This window comes from Poecilia formosa, unplaced genomic scaffold (assembly GCF_000485575.1).
Source record: "Poecilia formosa unplaced genomic scaffold, Poecilia_formosa-5.1.2 Scaffold77, whole genome shotgun sequence".
NCBI classification, from domain to species: domain Eukaryota; kingdom Metazoa; phylum Chordata; class Actinopteri; order Cyprinodontiformes; family Poeciliidae; genus Poecilia; species Poecilia formosa.
Window position 1 is genome coordinate 1,682,521 of NW_006800016.1, and position 24,758 is coordinate 1,707,278.

General features: G+C 40.6%; 3 protein-coding genes across 5 annotated transcripts; 2 read left to right on the plus strand and 1 right to left on the minus strand.

Moving 5' to 3' along the window:
* Positions 1-482: 482 nt before the first annotated feature.
* rnf41l (ring finger protein 41, like) lies at positions 483-4,077 on the minus strand. Of its 2 annotated transcripts, none has more exons than XM_007556200.2 (6): positions 4,017-4,077; positions 3,686-3,923; positions 3,454-3,593; positions 2,062-2,224; positions 1,818-1,938; positions 483-1,583 (listed from the first exon to the last, which is right to left on the minus strand). In XM_007556200.2, the coding sequence occupies exons 2-6, from the start codon at positions 3,889-3,891 to the stop codon at positions 1,176-1,178; spliced, it is 1,038 nt and encodes a 345-aa protein (XP_007556262.1). In that variant the 5' UTR covers positions 3,892-3,923; positions 4,017-4,077; the 3' UTR covers positions 483-1,175. The 2 variants fall into 2 exon arrangements, with proteins under 2 accessions (XP_007556262.1, XP_016528962.1); XM_016673476.1 differs by having other exon boundaries at positions 3,686-3,898; positions 4,017-4,071.
* A 1,420-nt stretch (positions 4,078-5,497) lies between these two features.
* Positions 5,498-21,506, plus strand: rad54b (RAD54 homolog B). Of its 2 annotated transcripts, none has more exons than XM_007556204.2 (16): positions 5,498-5,604; positions 6,135-6,282; positions 6,386-6,566; positions 13,516-13,752; positions 14,332-14,631; positions 15,432-15,594; positions 16,262-16,487; positions 17,135-17,221; positions 17,481-17,601; positions 17,692-17,831; positions 17,936-18,226; positions 18,300-18,463; positions 19,127-19,388; positions 19,722-19,788; positions 19,887-20,084; positions 21,122-21,506. In XM_007556204.2, the coding sequence occupies exons 2-16, from the start codon at positions 6,136-6,138 to the stop codon at positions 21,349-21,351; spliced, it is 2,814 nt and encodes a 937-aa protein (XP_007556266.1). In that variant the 5' UTR covers positions 5,498-5,604; position 6,135; the 3' UTR covers positions 21,352-21,506. The 2 variants fall into 2 exon arrangements, with proteins under 2 accessions (XP_007556266.1, XP_016528887.1); XM_016673401.1 differs by having other exon boundaries at positions 13,519-13,752.
* LOC103140858 (fibrinogen silencer-binding protein) lies at positions 8,468-13,321 on the plus strand. Its single transcript, XM_007556202.2, has 2 exons — positions 8,468-9,945; positions 11,130-13,321. Exons 1-2 carry the CDS (start codon positions 9,539-9,541, stop codon positions 11,683-11,685), a joined length of 963 nt encoding a protein of 320 aa, XP_007556264.1. The 5' UTR covers positions 8,468-9,538; the 3' UTR covers positions 11,686-13,321.
* Positions 21,507-24,758: the final 3,252 nt, after the last annotated feature.

Below are 24,758 nucleotides of genomic sequence, written 5' to 3' on the forward strand. Positions count from 1 at the left end.
ACAAAATTAAATGTTCAGAAGCACTTATTCGTAATTTCATCCAGTTCAAGCTTGCAATGTGAAAAACAAAGAGATAAAAATGACTTAACACTGAAGGAGAATTAGAAATCAAAGATGAAAAGATTGTATTGAAATCCATCCTTTTTGGATTTCAATATAAAACAAAAATCATGGATGTTACTCTGTTTCATTTTTCTACAAGAAATATAGATCAAACACAATTGTTTCATTTAAATTATAAGTCATTTTTAAAATCCTCATTTGTTAGTCAACAGAAATCTGGCAAAAAGTTTGTTTCCATTCAGTCTGCTTTGGCACAAAAACAAAACAAAGATTCCGATTGCAGCTGACAGGAAGGAAGCTTTTGTATGCAAATGGCCAAATTAAACCCCAAGTATGAGAATACAAGATTATTGTGGACTAAAGAGAAATCATGAATTGATGGATATTTGAAGATGAATAAACTGCTTTGGACAATAAAAGTGGGAAGATAATTGTATTCCTTTTATTTCATAAGAGATCTTGAAACATACAAACAGGTATGCGCATGTAGGTTGCATTTCATTCAGCTTTATTTGACTAATTTCCTCTCAAAATGCTCGCAAAAGCATTGGCTACAAACTCAAATGTCTGTCTGGATGTTGGATTAACATGGATTAAGCTCACTCCCTTCCTGAAATGACTCTCATAGTACAGCTAAATAAATACTAATGAACATTCCTAGGTAATTTATAAACCAAACCCAAAACAATGAATCATTCTCAATATTGTTCCATAAGTTTATAATCGTTTTCTTACAATGACTAACCAATGATTTTCTACATCATCCAAATATTATTGTAGTTTTACTCAAACTGAATCATACATCTGCTGTAATGTGATTAATTCATCACATTTGAAACTTTTATTTAGCAAATCTTTACATTTCAACATGATTCATGATTAATAAACTGAATAAATTGTTCCAATATGGATGCTCCGCTTCCAGTCCCTGTAGGAATAGAGGTATGAAGACGAAGTAACGATATGTCAAAAGTAAATCGTTTTGTTATTTTAACCAATAATTTATCAAAACTAGTGCACAGTACAAAAGCAGTGTATTTTGATTTCTGCTGGAACTTGCAAATAAAAAAACAGATAAATTACAGATGGAGCCGTCTTCAGTTCCAGTGGGTTCAGATGACTGTCACCTCGCGGCTCTTCTTCTTGATGCAGTCCAGGGTCAGACTCCGGGTGCCGCCCTTACGGACTCCTTCCCCAAGCTGAGGTGAAGCGGGAGGGCCTGCAGCACAGGGAGCCTGAGCTGAGTGCAGAGACAGGCAGGAGGCGTGCAACGAGGCCTCCCTCTGCTGGTGTCGAGGTGGATCTGCGTGAGCTTCCCAGCTGGATGTCTGCTGGTCTTCTGCAGGCTGATGATCCCCGCCTGCCTGTTCGGCGGGAGGCTGACTCCTGGTTGGCTGGATGTCTCTGAGGAGCTCCAGCAGCTCTCTCTTCTCCAGCTCTACCTCTGCCAGTTCCTGCCTCCTCAGACGCTCTGCTCCCAGCAGGGCACGCATGTCGCACACCACACGGGACAACTGACCCTGCAGGACGAAAAATAAAAAAATCATCCCATCAGACACATCTGTGAATAAATCACTGCTTCAGTAAGAACTGTTTCAACCTGAACCCTCTAGAGAAATAAGAGAGAAATCTCTATGTACTTTAGTTAATGTTAGGGATGCAAACAATTCGATATCGATAAGATCAATCAACTTTAGATTAACTCATTAATCGATAACTTGAATCCTTAAGTCTTGTGCACTTCAGTATTTCACCTTGAGCTCCTCCACTTCACTCTTCAGCTGCGACTCTTTCTGCACCATGTGTCTCCTCTGGGAGTCCAGCCGAGACTCCATCTCTCGTCTCACCTCCTCCACCTTGCACAGCATCTCAGCCCTGCCAAAAACAAACAAACAAACAAACAAAACAACAACAACAAAGTGGCAAGATCAGAAGGGGCGCTGAAGCATAGTTGTGATGTGACAAAATGTGGGAAAGTTCTGGGGTGAGGACACAAACCTCATCATGTCCACCTCCAAGCGCAGCTCTGCCACACAGTTGTGCTGCGACTGATCGATGGAGTGGAGAGTGTGACCACAGCCGTTGGGACACTCTCTGCTGCGGAAGTTGCATTCGGACAGGTGGGCCTCCAAACCTCGCCTCTCCACCTGCACCGGGCAACCTGAGAGGAGAACGCCACTGAAATCCCCGGTAAATCCCCAGCTACATGAAGAAGTTTTGCTGCTTTTTACAGGTTGAGTTTTGTTTGCAGACAAGAGTTGGAAGAAAGGCCTTTAGTAGCAAGAGTAAACAAAAAAGCAGAAAGTGTGAGGCTGTCTAATATTGATCCCTTTGTCAGTCTATCTCTGCTTTACTTATCTGTATTTAATGATCATTTTGTAATATTTACTGGAAAATCAAAAATGTGCTTCCTTTTTTGTGTGATCAGTTTCGATCTTAAGTGCACATATTCATAATGGGCATTTATACCTTTATTTTGGATTCTTAATGACCCATTTGAGCCAAATAAATGATCAACATGTGAATTTATCAAACTATCAACATAACATCAACAAATTTTTAAAACTATAGCCTCATGGTGAAGTTGGGAATAAGTGATTAAAATTTTGAATAAAGCAAATATTTTAAAGCTCAAAACAAGACTTGTTCATTTGCAAAATTTAAATGAGAAGAAATAGAGCAACCAAAACATGTTTCATCTTTCAGAGATCCACTTAACACTACTTTGAAGAAAGATTTGCCAATTTGTGAAACGTGGTGAGCGCTGACAAAAAAAGAATACAAATTAAATATGGCAGAACTTCTAACATCTTGTAACAAGATCAGGAGTAACACTTTACTGGATGTAGAAGAAAGTGATTAATGCAAAATTTCTCAGTTTCAACCACTTAAATAGTAGAATGCTTGTGATAAGCATCTAGTTATTTTTAAAATCGGCAAACTCCACAGCAATTAGACAGCAGCAGAAATAACGGATGCAATTTTCATAGCACTGCAAAAAAAACTAAAATAAAAATAAAAAATCACACTGCATGTTCACACTTTATCACTGTACCTACCACATCGGTAGCAAATGTACTCTCCACCTGACAATGACATGTTCACAGTGACATCATCATGGGTTAAAAAGTACATATTTTATATGCATTACGGCTTATCAAATAAATATAGATCCCAGAAAAATTTTGTGTGCGGTCTCTGGGGGGGTTCAGCGCCATGACAACAGACGAGCCACCTGTTGTTCAGCTTGTGGTTTCACGTTACCTTTGTTGCCTACACTTCCATGGCGATAACCACTTAACTTTACAGTAGGTGATATAAATTGAAACAATGAAAAAAAAAAATCACCTCACATATGCCTGGCCTCAGCTAGGAAGTGTTTTTTCTTACCTGTGTTGGAGCAGGCTATGAAGGAAAACTCGCACTCATCCTCATGTGAGTGGAGGCTCTCCAGGGAGCAGACCACCTCGCACCCCTGCCCTGCGTTCACACAGCGGATCTGCAGCCGGTTCAGGTCGTTGCGCATGTACCTGCCATTAAACAACAAGCAGAACCTCCCAGATATGCACGACCCTATAAGCAGTGAGTCATTTGGAGTTATGGGTGGGCTGCAGGGACCCACCTGTACAGCGGTCTGAGACTGCTCACATCCAGGGGCAGCCTGTCTTCAGGACAGGAGTGGTGATGGAGCAGCCAGCTGCTGATGCAGGCGCTGCAGTAAGCATGTTCACATGGCGCCTGGAGGGGGCGCTCTAGCACGTCTCGACACACGCAGCAGAGCAGACCGTCGTTGACGTAGCCCACAAACCTCTCCAGATCAAAGCCCATCCTGCAGCTTCAGAGGTCACACAGGTCATGCACTGCAACAAGAACAACAACAAAAAAAAAAAAAGAAAAAAAAGCTGGGAAGGAAATCCATTCATGTTTCTCCTCTCACTATAACATTATCCTACCTGAAAGGTTAATCTTAACTTCATCCAACTCTTCCTTCTTCTTCTTCTTCTTCTTCTTCTTCTTCTTCTGCTTCTTCTTCTTCTTCTTCTTCTCTTCTTTGGTGTTTGACTTCACATGCACCTGCACAGGTAAGCTTCCCTCTTCTCTTGTTGCTGCATGCTTTCCTCCTTCATCCCTTCTCTTCACTCCATCCAGATCCAGGTGAGGGTCTCCTCTCCTGCAAAGCCCTCCCCTGCCTTTTGTGAGCGTGCGTCTCTGCGGGGAGGTATCCCTGACAACGGCCAGACAGCTGTTAGATGAGATCAGATGAGGCAGAATTACAGCAACAGAAAAACTCAGTCAAGAAGAGAGAAACGGATGCAGGACGTTTCACTTACTGCCTAAGAATTAAAGCCGTGTTGGGACATAGCCATTAGAGATCATTGCCGGTTCTGTCTCTCTTTAATGACCTGCCGCGTCCCGAGGTTTCTCTCTTTCTGTCCGTCTCTGGATGTGGGATTAACATGGATTACACTCTCTCCCTCCCTGATTGGATTAAAGAGCACACAACATCAGATGACACAAAACACACCAGGACAGGGGTCAGAGGTCATCCCCCCTCTTATAGGTTAGGCTAAGCAGAGAAAGAGCTACAGAGCAAAAACTGTGAAATAAGCTGTTTCTTACTTAAATGTATCTGAAGTTTTAACGAACCTAGATGTGTTGAGAGAACACAAAATGCATCTATCAATGATAGAAAATAGTTAACAGCTACAGAACTGGGCTTAATTGTGGTGGTCCTTAAACAGACTGTTTACTTTTACAGTAAAAGGTTAATTTCCTTATAAACAACTGTATAATTATTATTCAAAATGTATAAATGCTCATTGCAGGGTTTCACTAAATAATGAGAAAGTGAGCAAAAAAAAAGAAAGAAAGAAAGAAAGAAACTAATCAAAAATCAACAGTGGAACTAGTTGTCCATTAAGCCTTTTGAGTAAATGTGTCTATGGATTTGGATGTGAATTTTATTCTAAATTAAACATTGGTCCCTCAGGCAATTAAAGTTCAGAAAGAACCACCAGCAATAAATAAATAAACAAATAAAACTTTGTTATAATTCCTGTGTACGTCACTAGTCCACAGACACACATACGCACATTAAGGCAGTTTAGAGAGACCAAAACCCCCCAAACATTAAAGGACTTTGAGCAGATGGAGAAAACTAAAGAATATCCACATATTTATATGTAAACACTTACTTTGTTGCCCACGGAAGACTAATAAATAGTGGTGTGATGTAAACACGGATCTAATCGAAAGCTTTTAAACATATTAAGCATTTAAAAATATCGTTTTAAACAGAAGATAATCATAAAACCCCGTCAACGGGGTTCCGACCCCACCTTTGTGTGCCTCTGCCACTGTGGTGACGTTAAAACCAAACACACCTTTTTCATTTTGGCCACGCCTTCCGGAAGCGTTAAACCAATCAGATTCTTTCCGCTGTTCAGCGGGAGAAACAACAGAAATGAGTCCAGAGTTGTAACTTGTAGTTGGTTGAGTTTCGGCTTTTATATGCTGTAATATAACTTTAATCTCATCAAGGTATGTACAAGGCGTCGACTAAGATTGTTTTATGCCCGAGTTTAAACTCTTTTAACTCTTTCAGTAACTGCTATTCTATAGCTTTTTGGCTAGTTTACTAACCTGTCGCGCCGATTAAACAGGTTGACGCCTTTACCTTCTCCTGATAGATGGGTTAAGAGAGTTATGGCACTTATTTAAGACAAACTGCAGAATATGTAAAAAAAACAAAAACAAAAAAAAAACTGTTAGCTCGGTTACATCATGGGGAAATGCTAAACACCATCAGATGTTTGTTTCAGGTTGTTAGCTTGGTGGAATGAAATGTATTATAAACAGACTGTTCTGCATTAGTTGAATACTGACAGCATGGTAAAGGTGGTGAAAGCTATAAGATTATTCATCCCACAGCCTCCCGCTTGCAAAACACACTAAGGTGTATTTAGTTTTAGTTTACAACAAGAGCAGGCACAGAAGATTGGATAACTACTTGATCATGTAATGATTTTGTAAGTTTGCCTATATTACAGTCTTTGTGTTTATGCTTGAAGGATGCGACGCTCAGGAGCTCCCAGTCAGCTTTTGGGTAATGCTGTGAAAAAACCTCGCTTTGTGCCACTAGGAGGATCTGCTTCATGCCCTGTAGCAGAATCAAAGCCTCTAGCCCCTAAACTTGGCTTGGGAAATGCTCTGGATAAAGTAAGTTTGTCCTAACATTTTGTTCCTGAGATGCTATGATGGAAAACACATTTTCAAATATTGGTGCATTACGTGTTTTTGCTCTCTAATTCATATCTTGCAGGTCCAGAGAAGTCTTTCAGCAGTGGTTGTGAATAAATCAACCTGCAGTGTTCAGGGTCAAACAGGTCAGGCTGCTTCAGGTTTGTCCAAAGTGCTGGCCCGTGTTCTCACTGCAACAGAGAGTAAAGAAAATGAGGACGAGACAAAAAATGAAGTCTGTGCAGAGGACATGAATGTTTCTGGTGAGGAAACTCTTATTGATCTGGTTTTGTTTGTTTTCTTCATTTTTTTTTTAAATTCTTTTGTATGTTGAAAATGGCAGAAACATATTTAGCTTGGAAATTGCCCTAGAATGACGTGTGCAGGGAATTGACACTGCAAAAATAAACTGAACTAAAAGAAGATGCTCTTTGAAAGCTTAATTAAATGCAGTGATTCGAAATAGAAAGGCTTATACAGGTAAAAAGTTATACATTTGTAATTGTTTCTGACCAGCTGCCGTTAAGAGTTGCACCAGGAGACAGATCTAAACATTTTAAGTAATTGGTTGCTGCCCTCATATCACCAGCATGTTTCACTATGTGCAAAGAAAAAAGGTATGGAAATTTAGAATTTACACATTTGCAACAGAGTGCAGCAAATTAGTTTGGATATCTGGTAGATACCCTCTTGATTTAGGATGGCGTTTCAGATTTGACCCACCAGGTGGAGGCAATGAGGCAACAGAGGATTTTCTGGAGAGATTATCTTGTTTCCAGCCTGTGGGGTTCCCCAGAATCCCCAGGAGCAGCAGGAGGAGGTAACTAGAAAGAGCTGGGGTATGAATACCTGCTAAAATTACAGCTCTGTGATTAATGTGTACGATAGCAAAACAACAGAGTTTTTTAAAGGTTTTTACTCAGGTAATAATGGCTAACTAAAAGAGCAGAACAAACAAATACAGATTTAGGCAGGAACACTTGGAAAAAGAAGGTTCTTTTGGAAAATAATCCTTTAAAAAAAACAACCTAAATGTCAGTCTTCATTTCTGCTTGAAAGTGTTTTACCTTTTCTTTCCTTAGTTGGGTCCTTTCTACCCACCCACTTTTGCACAGTGAAGAATGGCAACATGATGAATCCTGATGTAGAAAGTTCACTGTTACAACGCTCTATGTTGTGTGTGGACATTTGATCACTAATATTACATGTTATTAAATCCATATTGGTGCAGGATAAGGTAAGGTAATTTTATTTATATAGCACATTTTCAGCAACAAGGCAATTCAAAGTGCTTTATATGAATTATTATTATTACATAAAAGGTGCAAATCTGTCATATAAATGTTGTTCCTACTAGGTGGTAGATTATAAAGTTCCTATGGAGTCTGCATAAGTATTTTTCAGATCTGGACAAGTATGTGAAAAGAAAACGGATTGTGGGAAAAATATTGCTTTTTTTTTAGATTTGATTCCCTTTACTATTTTCTAAAATATCAATCCATCCAAAAATCTGTCATGACTTCATATTGAATTTATGTGGTAGTACTTTAAAGACATGATTTTCACAGTTTCTGAAATGAATAATTGTAAACTCTTTGTGAGACTGTTGGTTCTGATCCAACAAACTGATAAAAAAAAACTAATATTCATATTATAATTCAAGGCTGGAATTTCATGAAAGAACTTGCAATGTCATTTTGGCAGCAACATGCTGGACAGTCATTTCAGAAATGACTGCATTCTCAATGAAGAGAATAATATATACAATATGATGTTGATGAATGCAGTGGAAATGCAGTTTATTATACAAGCCTGACCTTTGAACCTTTAAGATTAAACTTTACTGACATCTTGGATTCAGACAGAGATGATCTGATAGAGCAGATTGTTCAGCCGAGTGCCGTCATTTTCAAAAATATTGAATAAAAAATATTAACTATGAATATTTTTGTGCACAAATAGAAAAATCATCGCCACCTTCCTGAAATAATTTCCTTTGTCATTTTTTGCCAAAAATATATTGCCAAAATCACTTTTTGCAAATAAATAAAAATAAAAACATTGGCCATTATTTTATTTTTAAGAAGGTGACGAAGTAAAAGTTTATCCACGTTATTGGATATAAATTTGGAGCTTTAATAGAATATTTGTGCCTGCACATCTACACATTCACATGCCGGTCACATACGCTGTTAAATGTTGGATATTGTTGCGTTTTTTTTTTTTATTTTATTTTATTGCTTTTGTAGCATCTGGCTGCACATACACTAACGACTCCAGCGCAAAGCTCTGCCTTATTTTTGCCTGTTTGCTTCTGTTTCACCGTGGATGCCCTCAGCAGTCACAACAAAAGCGCTTTTCACCGTGGATGGATGGATGGATGGATGGATGGATGGGAGGGGGGACAGCGGTCAGATTAGGACCGTTTCCAGCATCTCCTCTCGTAAAAACACGCCGCGGACACGCGCGCTTCCGCCAGGTCAGCACGGGCTGTAACACGCGCTCCGAGCACGTGCTTTGATCCGTGGAACAAGTGTGAGTTTTGGTCTGTTTTCGAGCGAGGCTGCTTTGAGCAGAACAGAAGCGCTGCTTGTTCGAGCATGCGCAGTCGGCCCACTCCCCTCCCCCCGCTCCTGTAGTTAAGCCAGCGCTACTCCAAATCTCCCCTCTCTTTAGAAAAACAGAGCCCTAACCCCGCTGCAGCCTCCAATGTTGCGTTTAAAAACACGTCCCCCATGTCTCCGTGGAAAGCCGCAGCTGCTGTCATTTTTATTTAAAGCAGTCCAGACAGCGTGGCTGTGCTGCTGCTGCTGCGCTTGGTTTGGGGTTTACACAGACCGAGCTGTAAGTAGGTCGGGCTGGGCTTAAGCGGCTTAACTACGTCAGCCTAAGCTGAGAGGAATTCGTCCAAAGCCTTCCGCTGGTAGGCGGGGGCCTAAATGAGGCTGGCCTAGTTAAGCCTGATTCTTATTGTGTGCAGCACGGCCAGTTTTTATTGTGCAACATAGCCGTGAGAGAACCCAGGACCAGAGTGTGAATCCATGCACTTCTTAGTCAAAGCCTAACAAGGGCTGATCTGGAGAAGAGAAGGGAAATGAGGCATAAATGAGTGTTAGGCCAGTGTGTGACCGGGGACCAAGAGAGAGGACGGCAGAGCAGAGTGGGGAGCCACAACTCTGAGATTGGGAGCAGTTTTAGGCCTGGTTTGGTCCGCCTCAGTCTGCTATGCCATAAGATGGCCTCCAACACTGTGTTCATGTCCAGCATGGTGGGTAAAGCGCGCTCTTCCAACTTCACCCTCTCCGAGAAGCTGGACCTGCTGAAGCTGGTCCGTCCTCACATCCGCATCCTGGAGGAGCACACCAACAAGCACGCCGTCATCGTGGACAAGAACAAGTGCTGGGACACGGTGGCGGAGCAGTACAACGCTCTGGGAGGGGACAGACCCCACCGCACCGCCCAGGGCCTCAGAACCCTCTACAAGAGGCTGAAGGAGTCGGCCAAGCAGGAAGTGATGCAGCGGAGACACGCCCAGCCCGAGTACAGAGGGAGCATCTCTGAGCCGACCAGGAGGATTATGGAGATGATCCCTCACTTGTTCCAACACGTGCCCATCCACGAGAAGGACCAGGCGCTGCGCAGGTACGGTCCAGCTTACACCTGAGCCCTGCAAACACTTCATCCTCCCATCCATCACGATGGCATACCCATTAAAAATACTTTGAAACAGTAAAACTAATTGGCTTTTTAGTTCCATAATTTTCTCAGTTAATGGTTTCGTTAGCAAAACATGAAACATTATTATTTGATCCCATGTGACATGGGAAAAATCCTTAGCTTTACAATTTGGAGAAACGCTCAGTCATTTAAAAATAAACTTCATCACCTGTGAGCAGAGCTGGGCAGAGTGTCCAAACATTGTGCAGAAGTAAGAGTAGCACTATTTCAACATGTTTTACTCAAGTAAAAGTAAAAAGTAGCAATCCAAGAAATTACTCAGGATTATGGAGTAATTCTGAGTAATTAGGGTTACTCCATAATAATCATAGTTAGGTTTAATTACTCCAATATTAGTTCTTATGTTTTATGTCAGCACAGAAAACATCAGATATACACACCTGGGCATGGCATGATAATAAATGATCCAAAATGATAAATTGTTCCAGATTCTCAAGTAATATAATTTTAATGGCAAAACAATGCAAGAGCAAAATGCTCAAAGATCAATAAACTTAAATTTCTAATTCAAATTTAACACTGGAACTGGAAAACTATTTAAACATTCAAAATAAGCAAACAAAACAACAGAAATGACAAATTACATGAATTATAAATTCTCTGTAAACAGTTAGCTTTAAAAAATAAAAAAATCTCCAGATAGCTCAGACTAAAGCACCAAACTGAAGACTTGTCACAGAGTCTGTGGTAGAAAGAGGAAAACAATATATCATGCAAATGAAAATCATTGAACTTGTTTTAATGTATCATGATATTACTTAATTTATTGCTTATTACAACAAGTCTACATATACGTAACAGAGGCAAAAGATAATGTGACTGATCAGTCAAGATTGCCATTTTTTGTAAATCCTTTGTATATATTCTCGTAAAATGTGTTAAATTCTCTCAAATTAAAAAACACATCATGTCTTTAACCCACAGCGACATTGATGGACATTTATCAGACTTCCAGTGTAGCAATAAAGAACATATAGCAATTAAATATATAAATGCTTTATTATCCTTCTGAGCAGAATTTAATACTAAAGATAAACAGTTTTTTAACCATCTTTTAAAACTGGTTTGCGCCTCTTTGCTGTTCGCAGGTTAATATACAACAAGCACACGTCCCCCATTGAGCATCCTGGCAGCAGCTCCTCTCTGGCTGGACTCCAGGATTATGCAGCACCTGTACCAAGCATCGCGCCCGAGGTGGACAACCTGGACCCCGAAGAGGACGTGAAACCACCGCCAGACCTCCCCGTCGTCACCTCGCACGCCGTTCCAGTGCTGGACGGGTTTCAAGAGCCAGACGGGGAGCAGGACTTGGCCAGCTCCCACAATTACCAGGCGTCCTTGTCTCCCGCTTCTTCCTCGGTTAACATCGCCCTCTCTGCCTCGCCGCTGCCCTTGAGCCACGAATTCTACCCAAACGACATCTACCCTCGCCACGAGGCGGACAGGTTTCGTCCTCTGCACCTTGCCAAGGAGGAGCACGATCTGGTGTTGGCCAATCACAGGAAGGTTTCCCTGTACCTGGAGGAGAAGAGAGAGGGCCTGAAGAGGAAGCAGGAGCTGGAGGAGGAGCTGCTGAGAGCCAAAATCAAAGTGGAGAAACTAAAAGCTGCCCGACTGAGACACGGACTGCCTATTCCTCTCTAGCAACAAGCAGCGTGCACATACTCTGGGTCGCAAATGTGCTCACATCCCTGTAGCTTTTTCCCACTTCCATAAACTTCAGTGTATTGTATTGTGACTTTATGTCGTAAAAAGTAGTGCAAAAAATTACAACTGTATATTTATATTGACTCCGCTTTATGAAAACGGTCTATTCAGTTTTTAATTTTTGTTAGTCTGTGATCTTGGCTCTGGAGCCATAAGTGGCTCTTCCACAACAACTTTGACTAAAAATTACAAAGAACCAGACAGTTAATATTTTTAAATGCAGATTTGATATCAAATGCAGGTTTTTAGCCTTTTTTCAAAAACAATTTCTGCAATATTTGCACTAAATTTTCACAAAGACAAAAAGTGCTGTAAAGAACTTTGACCTGCCTTGTTCCTGAACTGTGCTATAAAATGACCTTCATTGATAAAAATACCAGTAATATGTTTTTATATCTGTTTTCTTAACATTAGTTTAGAATGTGTGATTTAAAGAAAATCAATCCTGTTTTATGTTTAAGTTATTATTAAATCCTAAAAATGTAAATAATACCCTGGTTCTGTAATTTGACAAGAAATTTCGTAAAGTAGATATTTGTCTAAAAAGTTCAAAATGACTCTAAACGAGTTTTAATCGGATGTCCTGACGCCAAAATGGCTCTTTAGGCTGTAAAGTTTGCAGACTTTGATCTGTCCCTTAAAATCACAATAAAATACACTGAAGCTCGAGGATGTGACGTCACTAAATATGGAAAAGTTTCCCGGTTCTGACTATTTTTGCAAGACTCTGCGAGTGTGTGTGTATGTGTGTTTGCGTGCGTGCGTTTGTGTGTGATGGTGGATGTGACACAAGTGCTTCTGATGAATCGATTCATGCTTGACGGCATTTTTAGGATCTGAATTACTTTTGGAAACGTAGTGCCTCATCCGTACCGACCGCATGTGATTATCCTCCTGTTTTTAGGGGATACGCTGCAGTCGGTTACCGTTTATGCTGATCGGTGTTGAACGTTGTCTTCATTATTCATAGAAGTGGCGACAAGACACTGTGATTGTGCGAAGTGAAAAACAATTTCTTCATCTGCAACTGGGTGGTAGCTGTGGGTTTGTCAGGATAGCGTTAATATTCTTTATTAACCAAGATTATTAGGATTGCTGTTGCAATGTAAGTGTAAGTAGTTGGACAGTTTGGACAAATCTTGTCAGTCTGAAATGAATCCCTCCCCTTTCTGTGGCATTTGAGGTATTAAGAAGTAATAAACATTAAAGGCGATTATTTTTTAGGTTCTTGGAAAACTGGACGATGTTTTTATATATCAGCTTAAAAAAAATAGGTCACCATAAAAGAACATGTCTAAAAATGTTTCTAAATCATAATTGTGATACAAAAACATTTTGAAAAGCCTTATGATCTGATGAAGTGATGCGAGGTAAAAATATGCGACAGTCGGGGAATCTCTGGCTGAGTTGATGGCCCTCTTATTTATGAAGGAAGAAGAGGGATTTTTTTATGCATATATACATGTATATATGTTCCTATTCAATGTGAATTTGTTGCTGGTTGTTCTGTTATGTTTGTTTACCAGTTTGTCCTCATGTTCACTGGTTTCTATTAAAGCGCATTGATTAAATCGCCGGTCTCTCCTTTTATTCTTAAACATTTTCTACACATTTTTATTCCTAAAACGTCAAAAACATGTTTTTAATGAATTGCTGCTGAGAGCAGGGGATCACTGCTCCAAGTCAAGGCTTGATGCGCCCTCTATTGGTGGCTTGTTTGTTTGCATCTCCAAGGATTTTCCAGCCTCTTGCTTTTTCTTTCTCTAGCAGGAGGAGTAGATGGAGGCCTCCAGTGGACCCACGCGTCTCCTCAAACCCCTCAGCCTCTTGCAGATTCACCTCGTGTCTCTGGAGCCGCAGGCCCAGACGGAGTCCGATACTTCAGTGTGGTTTGGTGTAAAGCCAGCAAGAAGAAACACAAGCGCTGGGAGGGAGACGCCGTGCTGGTTGCCAGAGGGCGAACAGTCGTACTCAAAGACATGGAGGGGAAGGATATTGGAAAGGGTGAGCCTTAAGAACATTTACTGTATTCAGTAGAGAGAACGCAAGTTAAAGTGTGTGATGTAATTTGATATATTGTGCAAAAAAAACTTGTGGTTCATTTGAATTTAACAGCAGAAGACTACTTATTTAAAAATACCTCTCACTACTTTCAGGATCTTATGGGAACTAAGTTTCCTTGTAAAAATATACATGCGCATAGGACTGTAACAATCGTTTTGTTGGAGGATAAATTGTCCCAGAAATTATTGCGATAAGCAAGAATCTTATTACCTGCATCGTTATATTTTCAACTTATATAGTGATGATGGCATTTTAATGCATGTTTGCTCTCTCTCTCAAAGACTAATAAACTTTAATTTTGTACACAACACTTCACACTAGAAGTGGGAGAAATTTTAAGCATCTAAAATATAGCCCAGCAGCCAAAAACAATGAATAAAAAAAACCATTAAAATCCACACACAAAGTTTTACTTCTGCTTCATAACTGTAAAATAGAAGTATTGATTTCATGTGTTGTAACACGATCACGTAGTTTTGCAGGAAACTATTTGATCTTCTCAGGATGTTTGTGTCACAGGTAGTGGCTACAAGGTGTCAGAGCTGGCCTCGCTGTCTGAGGGAGAGACGCTGATGATTGGAGGGAAGGAGATAGAGGTGATGGGCATCGTCTCTGCTGAGGACTTTGCCAAAGGTCGTTGTTTCCAGGAGGTTCAAACTGATCAAGAGGAGCTGCACGCTAAGGCTGCTGCGCCTCTTCCTCGCCGCTTCAACCCCAAACCTTTCTGCCCCCCAACAATGTTGGGCAGAGCAGGACATCCAGAAAATAAACCACAAGCGGAGCAAACCAGCAAACCTCGTCATGACCCGCTAGCTCCAGGCATGTAGGACAAATTTAACTTTCATAATGCCACGTAAAGATGGTTTTGTTGGTCCACATATCGTAAGGGAATTTTGTGAGACACCATGTCTTGTCACAGATAGGAAGTATGTTCATAATGTTCATAATTTATGTTGCGACCTGCTGATTAAAGCATTTGTGTAGAACATTGATGATGTATTTGCATTTTCATGCTTTACAGTCCGCCAACATGCTTAATGCTTGACCCACACTCTGTGAATTAAAGTGCTGATATAATTATCGACTGAATTAATCAGATAATTGATTTGCTGCTGCATCAGCAACAATTATTCATCAGTGCTGACTGAGCGTCTGCATAGTCTGGCATGGGATTTAGCACCATTAATGTCTGGTCATTTCTACATTTGTGTAACAGTTTTTATTTTTTTTTTTTGCAGTTGCATATTTAGGTGGTTCATTAGCATTTCAAAGTGAAGATGCTAATGCTATGAAAGTTTTTGACTCGTTCAAAATGGTGGAGATCAAATTCGATGTTAACCCTCCTGTTATGTTGTGGGTCAAAATGACCCTTTTTAAAGTTTAAAAATGTTTTAAAAATAGTTGGAAGTACTTTTTCTGCATGAAACTTCTTTTCTATTTGTCTCAATATGTACACTCTACACTCTACATACAAATTGAAAATGGCTCATTTTACACATTTGGACTATTATTTACTTCAGTTTTTCTTCATGTGCTTCTGAAATGTTAGACGGATGTGTAATGTTATGATGGGGGTCTTTAGTCTGTGGGGTTCTCATTTTAAAAACCTGTTTTCATAGGTGCCTTAGTAATGCCTCGCCCCTCTTCCAACCACCAGTGGCTTCATAACAAGTCAGGCTTTCCTGTGGTCGACGTCGTCGTTGACCCACACCTGACCACGCACCTGCGACCCCACCAGAGGGAGGGCATCCTCTTCCTCTACGAGTGTGTTATGGGCATGAGGTAGGAGTAATGTTCCTCGTGTCAATACCTAAGAAATCTCTTCCTGAAATCTGGAGAAGGGACCTATTTTACAAAATTTACATTTTGCACATTTTTTATGTTTCCATTTTGGGTTTTGACTGCTTCTAGTTGTTTAAAAACCCACCCAGCTGGTTTTTTGGCAATAAGTTCATGATGTTTTGGTGTCTAGGAAACGAGCCGTTTCAAAAAGCTTCCGATTGCTAAGTCACTGTGCCGTTACTTAGCAACTTCCTGTGGAGCTCCGCCCCTCACCTAGCAACTCCAGCACGGTCAGCTGGTTCTACTGCTGTACAATGGCTACTGGAAAAGTCAAGTGTTTTGTTGTTCACTTACCATCCAAAAACCACTTGCTGAATCCTTGTTGGTTGTGTAGCAGGCTCTACTTCTGCTTTTCAAAGATGAATAATTGTGCATCTGTTTGCAGCCATTTTGGTGTGAAAGTGTAAACATTGAGTTGGGGGGTTGTGGCCAGCAGCTGTTTATGTGGACTTAAAGTGACAAAAGGCCCTGAAAGAGCTTGTTCTTAACGGAGCTCAAAAGACGCAGAATTGACTGGACTAAAATCTTTTTATACAAGTCGCTCATTAACCTGTCCTGACCTACTCAAGGAAACATGAAACACCTTTAAAACGGTCATGTGCTTCAGAGCTGCAGGTCGTCACGGCGCCATCCTGGCGGATGAGATGGGCCTTGGGAAGACGCTGCAGAGCGTGGCGCTCTGCTGGACGTTGCTTAAGCAAGGACCTTACGGCGGGAAACCAGTCGCAAAGCGTGTCCTCGTGGTCACTCCTGGCAGCCTCGTGCAGAACTGGAAAGCAGAGTTCACCAAATGGCTCGGCCGGGAACGGATCAGTGTCTTCACTGTGGATCAGGTGCATTTACTTTAGTTTCATAATTCACACAACACGACAGCAAAGTGACTGCGATGGTACTTTACTTCGATTAGTTTTCATATGACCATATTGTCATACGTGTGAGCTCACTCTCTTACATTTGAAGTGCACACTGTGCCATATAAATGTCTTAAATGGTTTTAGAAACTGCTTGGCTCTCCTAGAAAAACCTAGACGTTTATAAAAAGAAAGTTTCTCAAGGCAGTAATACTGGATTACAAAGTAAACGGACTTTATTCTGCCTTTTATTCAACCCAGAAGTGCTGCTTCAATCAGTTCTAATCAATCAAATCAAATCAATCATTTATTTACATAGCACTTTACATAACCACAGTTTAGAAAACCAAAAGGCTTTACTACATCAGAAGGAACATAAAAGACAGCAACAAGTAAATACAAGAAAGGCAAAACAGAACAAGCTAAATAAAAGCAGAAATGCCACCATACATTTACATAATAAAATCCTGCTGGAATGACAGCTTTGATTTAAAAAGTTCCACGTTTGGTAATGGATTGAAGAGCAGATTGAGCTGAATTTGATAGAATTTACTCTGTAATGATCAGTTGTTTGTTCTTGGTTTCATGGACTAAACCACTAACATTTAGCGGTGATGTTTTCTTTTCAGGACCACAGGATAGAGGAGTTTTTATCCTCGCCTCTCCACAGCGTTCTGGTGATCAGCTATGAGATGCTGCTGCGCTGCCTGGAGCCGGTACAGTTCATTCATCTCATGTCACACTGCTAAACATGCGTCCTATAAACACATAACCTTAACAAATTTGTTGGTTCTGTTGCGTCATAAACAACAGAAATGCAACCCTCTGAAATAAGTCGGAATGGTTTTCTTTAATTGTTAACTTTCTGGTGCCTTTTAAGCACAAAGAAGGATCAGATCATGTTTTTCCAATTTAATTTGCATATTTTCTCGCATGCTGACAGCTGTCTGAGGTTCACCTTTTATATTTTTTCAGATCCAGAAAGTGGAGTTTGGTCTCATAATTTGCGATGAGGGTCACAGACTGAAGAACAGCAGCATCAAAACGTCCTCCGCCCTCAGCAGCCTCAGCTGTAATCGCAGAGTCATACTCACAGGTGCACACCTGCTTGAGTTGTCTTAATAAAGACAAACTTCTGGGTTAGTGATCTGAATTATGTTTTTTTTTTTTTTTTGTCATTTTTAAGGGACCCCAGTCCAAAACGACCTGCAGGAGTTCTACGCCATCATAGAGTTTGTGAACCCGGGAATTCTTGGTTCGACCACTGCGTATAGAAAAGTTTATGAAGAACCAATTCTACACTCCAGACAGCCGTCCTGCTCTGAGGTAATGCAGAAAGTCCTTTCTGACTTTACCGGTCACCACATCAGGTCTGCAGGTTTCTGAAATCTTGAAAAGCTTTAAGCTGCATCTTCTGTCCGCCTCTGCAGGACGAGAGAGTTTTGGGGGAAGAGCGCGCTGCTGAACTCTCTCGTCTCACCGGCATGTTCATCCTGCGTCGGACGCAGGAGATCATCAACCGCTACTTGCCGCCTCGTCTGGACTGGACCTTGTTCTGCACGCCGTCGCCGCTGCAGCAGAAGCTGTACAAACACCTGCTCTGCCACCGCGTCTTCAGAGCCTGCCTGCAGGGCTTCACACAGGGCAGCGCACACCTGGCCTGCATCACTGCGCTGAAGAAGCTCTGCAACCATCCTGGCCTGCTCCACGACACCGTCAAGGTTACGTTTCAACTCTCAGCTCTGTGTGTTTCGCGTCAGGAAATTTGGCTGAATAGTGTTGCTGTTCTTGCAGGAGAGAAAAGAGCGCGGATCTGTGGAGAGCTCTTTGTACGAGGGACTTGCAGATCTCTTCCCAGAATCCTATTGTTCAGCAGGATTCGACGCCGCTGACTCTGGGAAACTCTTAGTTCTGTCCGACCTGCTGAGTGCCATCAGACAGCTCAGCCCTTCAGACCGGTGCGTGTAGGTTTATCTTTTGGCTGGGCGACAAATTAATTTCCACGGTTCAGAGAAATGTCAACTGGTTTGACAAGCATTTCCTAACAGCTTTTTTTCTTTTTTTTCTTTTTTTTTTTACTTTGAATTAAAGTCGTTTCTGTTTTTATAAATTACTGGTGTAGTGTCATAGTATTACAAGAATAAAGTCATACAACAATAGAGTCAAAATAATTTGAGTAAAAAAGTCATAAAATTAAGTAGTAATGTTATGAGAGCCACTTCACCAAACCAAAAATTAAAATGAGATATGTTGAGGATCTTGTGCAGTTATGCTTTTGCATAAGTTTAACAGATCAGGAAACACTCAATGTTTTAATGCATGATCATGAAATGATGCAAATGACAGAAGCATTTTCTCATTAAAAACAATTTATTTTCACATATATATAATAATTTTAACATGTTCTGTTAAAATTTAATCTTTTTCTGATAATATTATGACTAATATAAAATATCTCATAGCCTGGCCCTAATACTCTGTTGTGCAACAGTGCAGAAGGAATGGTTGAAACAAAACCACTTTTTGAATATTATATTTTATTTTTAGGTCGTATCGCCCAGCCGTAGTTTATCTGTTACCTGAACATCTGCACCGTTTACTGACGCAGCTTGTTCCTGCAGGGTGGTCCTGGTGTCAAACTACACTCAGACTTTGGACTTGCTTCAGGACCTGTGCGCTCGTTCCGGCTACGCGTTCTGCCGGCTCGACGGTCAGACGCCCACGAGCCAGAGGCAGCGGCTGGTCGACGCCTTCAACAGCCCCTACTCTCAGAGCTTCCTGTTCCTGCTGAGCTCCAAAGCAGGCGGGGTGGGGCTGAATCTGATCGGAGCGTCGCACCTGGTGCTGTACGACATCGACTGGAACCCCGCCAACGACATTCAAGTGAGATTCAGTCATAGATGCGCCAAAAAAAAAAAAAAATCCAACAGTTTAACTCTGATTTTAATGTTTTGTATGGTTTAAATACACTTTGCTTCTAACACCTTCGAAGTCAGAGCACAGATAAACTTTTACCTTAATTTAAATTCTCTCTTATGCATGAGTGTGTAGCTAGTGAATCACTTGTTAGTCTGCTTGGTTTTGTGATCTTAGTTTCAGGATTTCTTAATAACGAGGAGATGATCTGAACCAATAATTCACAGTTAACAGTGAAGCATATTTATATCCACCAGGTGGCGCTCTGCTCTGTATCCTCTGTAACTTTTCTCTCTGTAGGCCATGGCTCGGGTATGGAGAGATGGACAGAAAAAGACGGTGCACATTTACCGTCTCCTCACTGCAGGCAAGGAAAATAAAAATGGCTCTAATCAGGCAGAAATATTTGTCAAAATCCTCACTGGTGTGAAGTTTCACATGCAAGTCCGTCTTATTTCCTCCCAGGCACCATCGAGGAGCGTATATTTCAGAGACAGGTGTCCAAACAGGGGCTGTCGGGGACGGTGGTTGACTTGGGGAAAGCAGCCGAACACACGAGCTTCTCTTCCAGCGAGCTGCGAGATCTTTTCAGCCTGACGGACACGCCGTGTTTGACCCATGACCTGCTGAGCTGCAGCTGCAGCATGGATGGCTCGGCCAACGGTATGCCCAGCTTAAAGCCATTTATGACAGCAGTTACAGTCCTAAACTTTTAATGTCGCAGCTATGAAATTCCAAGCATTTCATTCAGATTTGATGCAGAGTAGCTCGTAATTAAGAGGTGAAAGGAAAAAATGTGGCTTTTAATCTAGAAACCGATTTTGCTGTTCAAACGATCTGAAGATTCTGTTTAACATATGTGACTGATGAGAGAAAGAGAAGCAAATAAAATATTTATTTATTATAAGATCAATTCTATCAGTTCATATTTAAACAAAAATAGGTTTTTCATAAATTTCCAGTATTAGGTTTGCTTAGCTGCCTGTCTTTTTCTTAAATAAAAAAATAAAATGTCGCTAGAGAGGCCTCAGAAAGCTGGAGGGAAGATGAGAAAAAAAGTTGAATTTATACGTTTTTAATTATAATTTAAAAAAAAAAATTAAACACAAAATCTAACCTGTTTTCTAATCATTGTTATAAAATAGAAGTTAAATTAATTTATTGAGATGCTAAGTGGCATGCTCATCTTTCTAAATGGCTGCCGGTCAAATTCAAGTTGCTGGGCTCCTAGAGCTAGCGTAGCGAATGGAAAAAGGACAAGTTTCTGAAAAGAAAACGGACAAAAGAACCGTCCAGCCGCCCTGCTCATCACCAACTAAAGTCAGAGCATGTGAGGCAAAGTAAGAATTATTGAATAGTGACTAAAAGGTAGGAAAAAACATCCTAATATTTATGTTTCTGTAAATATTTTGTAGCATTGTCTGCAGGTTTGCAGAGGGAGTCTGCAAACTTGCAGCATATTCGAACGTCAGAATGACCCAGTCAAAGTTTAGACTTAGACCAAAATGCATGCCACACTTTTAAGATCTTTATCTGCAAAAAGTCTCGACTCCCCATCCTTTACTACATTGTGCTGGTTTATACCAAAGAGTCCAAATGAAACCCCTTTAACTTTGTGATTATAACAAAAATGTGGAATCGTTCAAGGCGTATGAATAAGCTCCCAGCTTTCTCAATGCGTTCTCTCTCTTATCTCTCAGACGTGGAGGTGGAGGAGGCGGAGCTTGTTCCCGACAGGCCATGCCAGCTCGGTCGTCAGGGCGACCGCAGGGGGGCGGCGCAGAAGCATCTCAGCATGTCGGAGCTCATGCAGTGGAGACACTTCTCCGGGGACACACACACCTTCTCAGACCCTTACCTCGATCACGCACGAAGCCACATCACCTTCGCCTTCCAGACCACCATCTCCCACACACCCAGCGAACAGTGACCTGCCCACACACACATTTACACACACACACACTGTATCTATCTGTATTGCGGCTTCCAAGCAGTGTTTTATATTTACTCTATAAACCTCTAATGTGTCTTAAATGACCTTAACTGACTGTAATAATTTATAAAATAAATGAAATTCCATAAAAATAGTTCATGAGAGAACATTTCTTTCTTAGGACAAAGAATAATAAAAGGGTGTGTCTGCAGCAGGGTTTGTATGCAAGGCGAGTTTTATATCACGTCTTGAGATAAGATGCAAGCAACATTTCCTTCTCTCCATCTGGAGGAATATTTACAGCGTCTCTGCTGAGGTTTATGGTTTACATATCTGCAGGTGGTATAGAGAGCTAGTTTATAGTTCTGAAGTGTGTCATCTGGAAACTAAGGGCAGTGAACTCCACTTGAATTGTTTTTCTCCTCGTTATGCAACGATCACACACATTAGCGTGGAGTGAATCTGCTGTGCTTTAAATGTGTGCCATCATGCATTCTGTTCAGTCTGTTATTTTGGATAACACTGCTCTGTTCTTGCCCTTCAACACAAAGCCGCTGCGTGGGAGTTACAGCACGCAGTGTGTCGGTGTGTGTGCACGCACCCCGGAGACGCGGACCATTATGTATATCGGGGTATGGCAAATTGAACTACCTGCCAGACAATACAAGTGTCCATGCAAAGGTGCTAGTTATCGTTTACATGACAGTCGACTGTGTGTGTTTAGTTAGGCAACAGGTTTTATAATAAATGGGTCTCTGGGATGTTACACTTTTCCTTCATGGATATGACACTTTATGTGTGACCTGTTGGGGACTTGTTGATGTTTTCTCTTCTTCTTTATGGCAAGCTGGCGAGAAATTTACTCTGTCACTTTGACGTTACACATGACTACATTTTATTGTTTCCTGTGCAAAAGCAGTAAAGGTGAGGGTTATTATCAGAGATTCACCAATTAGATGCAATAAGTCTGACAAGCCTGCTCTAGGAGTGGCCTGGACGTTTTGTTACGATATTTCGTGGTATTCTGATGAAGATAAAAGATAACTAATTTATTTTATTTTGGGTAACTGGATCACTGTGACTAGATGAAACAGCAATCATAGCCCAACAAACACAAATACTGCTCTTAAAAACAGCAGTGGGTTTCTGTAGGACACCAGTCACTTACAGAAATGTGATTTGTATCACTAAACTGCTTATTCAAATCTCTTGAAGAAACGATGAAGAAAATAGCAAAACCAACAATCGCGAGGAGACGGACTGTTTATGGGGTTTTAAGCTTCATTAATTGGAATTTAACGATAAATCTAAATTCTTATGACAACTTATTACGATAAATAATATGAGAGATGCTAAATCTTAAGGACTTAAAAAATGATCCCCATTCATGCATCAACGTATCTGTCCTTAAACTTTATCTAATCTTTGTTTATTAGCCATAAATTGATGGGAGTTCTTGGTTTTAATTTTGTCAAATTGAACAAATAAAAAGGTGTTTTTTTTTTTATTTATATTTGACATACTGATCACTGAACTAAATCAACGTGGGAAAAACTGGCAGATTTCCTGTCTCATCTCTAATTGTCCCCAATATCATTCAGGATCATTTAGGAGCTGACATTTACTGATGTTTCGATACTGATATTATTTTACTGATAGTGAAATAACAACCCTCATTACGCTTCTGTCAGTCTAGCTTCAATGCTAGCTCTGGCTACAATGTAGCTTCCCACCAGCAATGTGTGAATGACTAAATGTAGTTTAAAGCACTTTGGGGTCCTCTGGACCTGCTAAAGCATTATGCAAGAAACTATTTAGCATTATTTACCAACTGATGACAAAAAATTTGTTTCTAAACACACATAAATGTATAAATGTAACGCTTTTTTTGTTCGTCTCAAGTCTAATGGGTTGACTTCACAACAGCCACACTATCTGTATTTATCCTAACAAGACAAATAATTAGCTTCTGCTCCTATACATTAAATAAAATACAATAAATAAACCTAAACAATCTACAGAGAAAATGCCTCCCAGTGAGCAGTTGACAGTTGTTAAAATTAAACACAGCTGAAATAAACACCTTTAACTATAACGGGAAAAAACACAAACAGAAACATGGCAAAATGACATGTTAACTAAACTAAAGTATTAGAAATAAATAAACAAGCACGTTATGATAATGTTGTTGTTTTTTAACTATTTTATATTTTATTTTTAAAGTGGTAGCTTTTGTAGTGAACAAAACTAAAAGAAGTGGTGTAAAACGTATAAAAAAAAAAACTGTTGAAAAGATTTTAAAATGTCAGCGTAGACTCAAGAACTGCATTCACAATTAGCTTTAGCGTCTCAGGGCTTTGTGGTTTCAGTTCATCATTAAAATTGTTTAAATGGATTATATTTCAGCTGTGATGGTTAACCCTCAGCGCTCAAATGAATGAGGTTTAAATCTAAAACGTCTCGTCATTAAAGCGGTTAGAAGTGTAAATGTGAAGCACGTTCTGCTGCCGCATGAAATCTCAAAAGGATTCACGTTTTTCTCCAAGTTTCCATATAAATCTGAACAAAAGTTTCTTATTGATCAAATTCAAGGCTTTCGGATCAAAACATCTACTTGAGACAGAAATGTTTGGTGGCCTAGCAACCATCGCCAAGCAACTTCCTCTAAGCTGCTGGCCTTGCTCGGCTTTACTAGCACAAGACGCCGCTTGCTGCCGGAGGACGGCTGCTTTTGGGCGGCATTGTTATCGGACACGTGCCCGATAGATGATCGGCCCTCGCTGAAGCAGGATATTGATCTGCATCTGCGTCCCTGACGGGCACAGAGGTCATATTCTGCTGGGTGCATGTATCCGTGTAAAGCCCTGCGTTGTTGTGCTGCCAATCCCCCCCGTAATCCAGACTGCAGCTCGACGGATCATAGAGCGGCAGCATGGAGTGAACGAATGAATGTCTTACATCTGGGAGGCTCACAGCCGCTGATGGAGACAGACTGGAAGTTTACTCCATGTGTGATCTGTGAAGAGGGGTGAAATTTTCACTGATGCCAGGTTATTCTAAAAAGATACAGACAATTAAAATCTTAAAATGTGTTCATCCAGGTTTTTACTTTAAATTTAATTGGATTAATTATCGGTTTTACTGAAATGCAGACTTGGGCACGGTCTTTTAACTTGTCAAAATAAAGCGAGTATATCCTTCACTTGTTGCTAAAAAGACAAAAAAAATGATGAAAAATTTAGGATATGGTTTGCTGTTTTTTTTTTTATCTGGCAAACCTGCAACTAAGCCTGTCGCAATAAGCAAGTAATCGCATAATAAATTAAAATTGGCTCCATAGATTCCATTCTGATGATTAATGTTTCTTGAAGGGCAATTTTGTTGTGTGTGATTTTAATTTACAT

Bases quoted from the DNA above. Each gene is read 5' to 3' on its own strand.
- rnf41l (XM_007556200.2), bottom strand. From the start codon at position 3,891: ATGGGCTTTGATCTGGAGAGGTTTGTGGGCTACGTCAACGACGGTCTG. The intron at 2,225-3,453 runs GTAAGAAAAAAC...TTCTCCTCTCAG, and splicing joins CATAGCCTGCTCCAACACAG to GTTGCCCGGTGCAGGTGGAG. The intron at 1,939-2,061 runs GTTTGTGTCCTC...TGTTTTTGGCAG, and splicing joins TTGGAGGTGGACATGATGAG to GGCTGAGATGCTGTGCAAGG.
- rad54b (XM_007556204.2), top strand. From the start codon at position 6,136: ATGCGACGCTCAGGAGCTCCCAGTCAGCTTTTGGGTAATGCTGTGAAA. The intron at 6,567-13,515 runs GTGAGGAAACTC...TTCTTTCTCTAG, and splicing joins AGAGGACATGAATGTTTCTG to CAGGAGGAGTAGATGGAGGC. The intron at 14,632-15,431 runs GCATGTAGGACA...CTGTTTTCATAG, and splicing joins TCATGACCCGCTAGCTCCAG to GTGCCTTAGTAATGCCTCGC.
- LOC103140858 (XM_007556202.2), top strand. From the start codon at position 9,539: ATGGCCTCCAACACTGTGTTCATGTCCAGCATGGTGGGTAAAGCGCGC. The intron at 9,946-11,129 runs GTACGGTCCAGC...TGCTGTTCGCAG, and splicing joins AAGGACCAGGCGCTGCGCAG to GTTAATATACAACAAGCACA.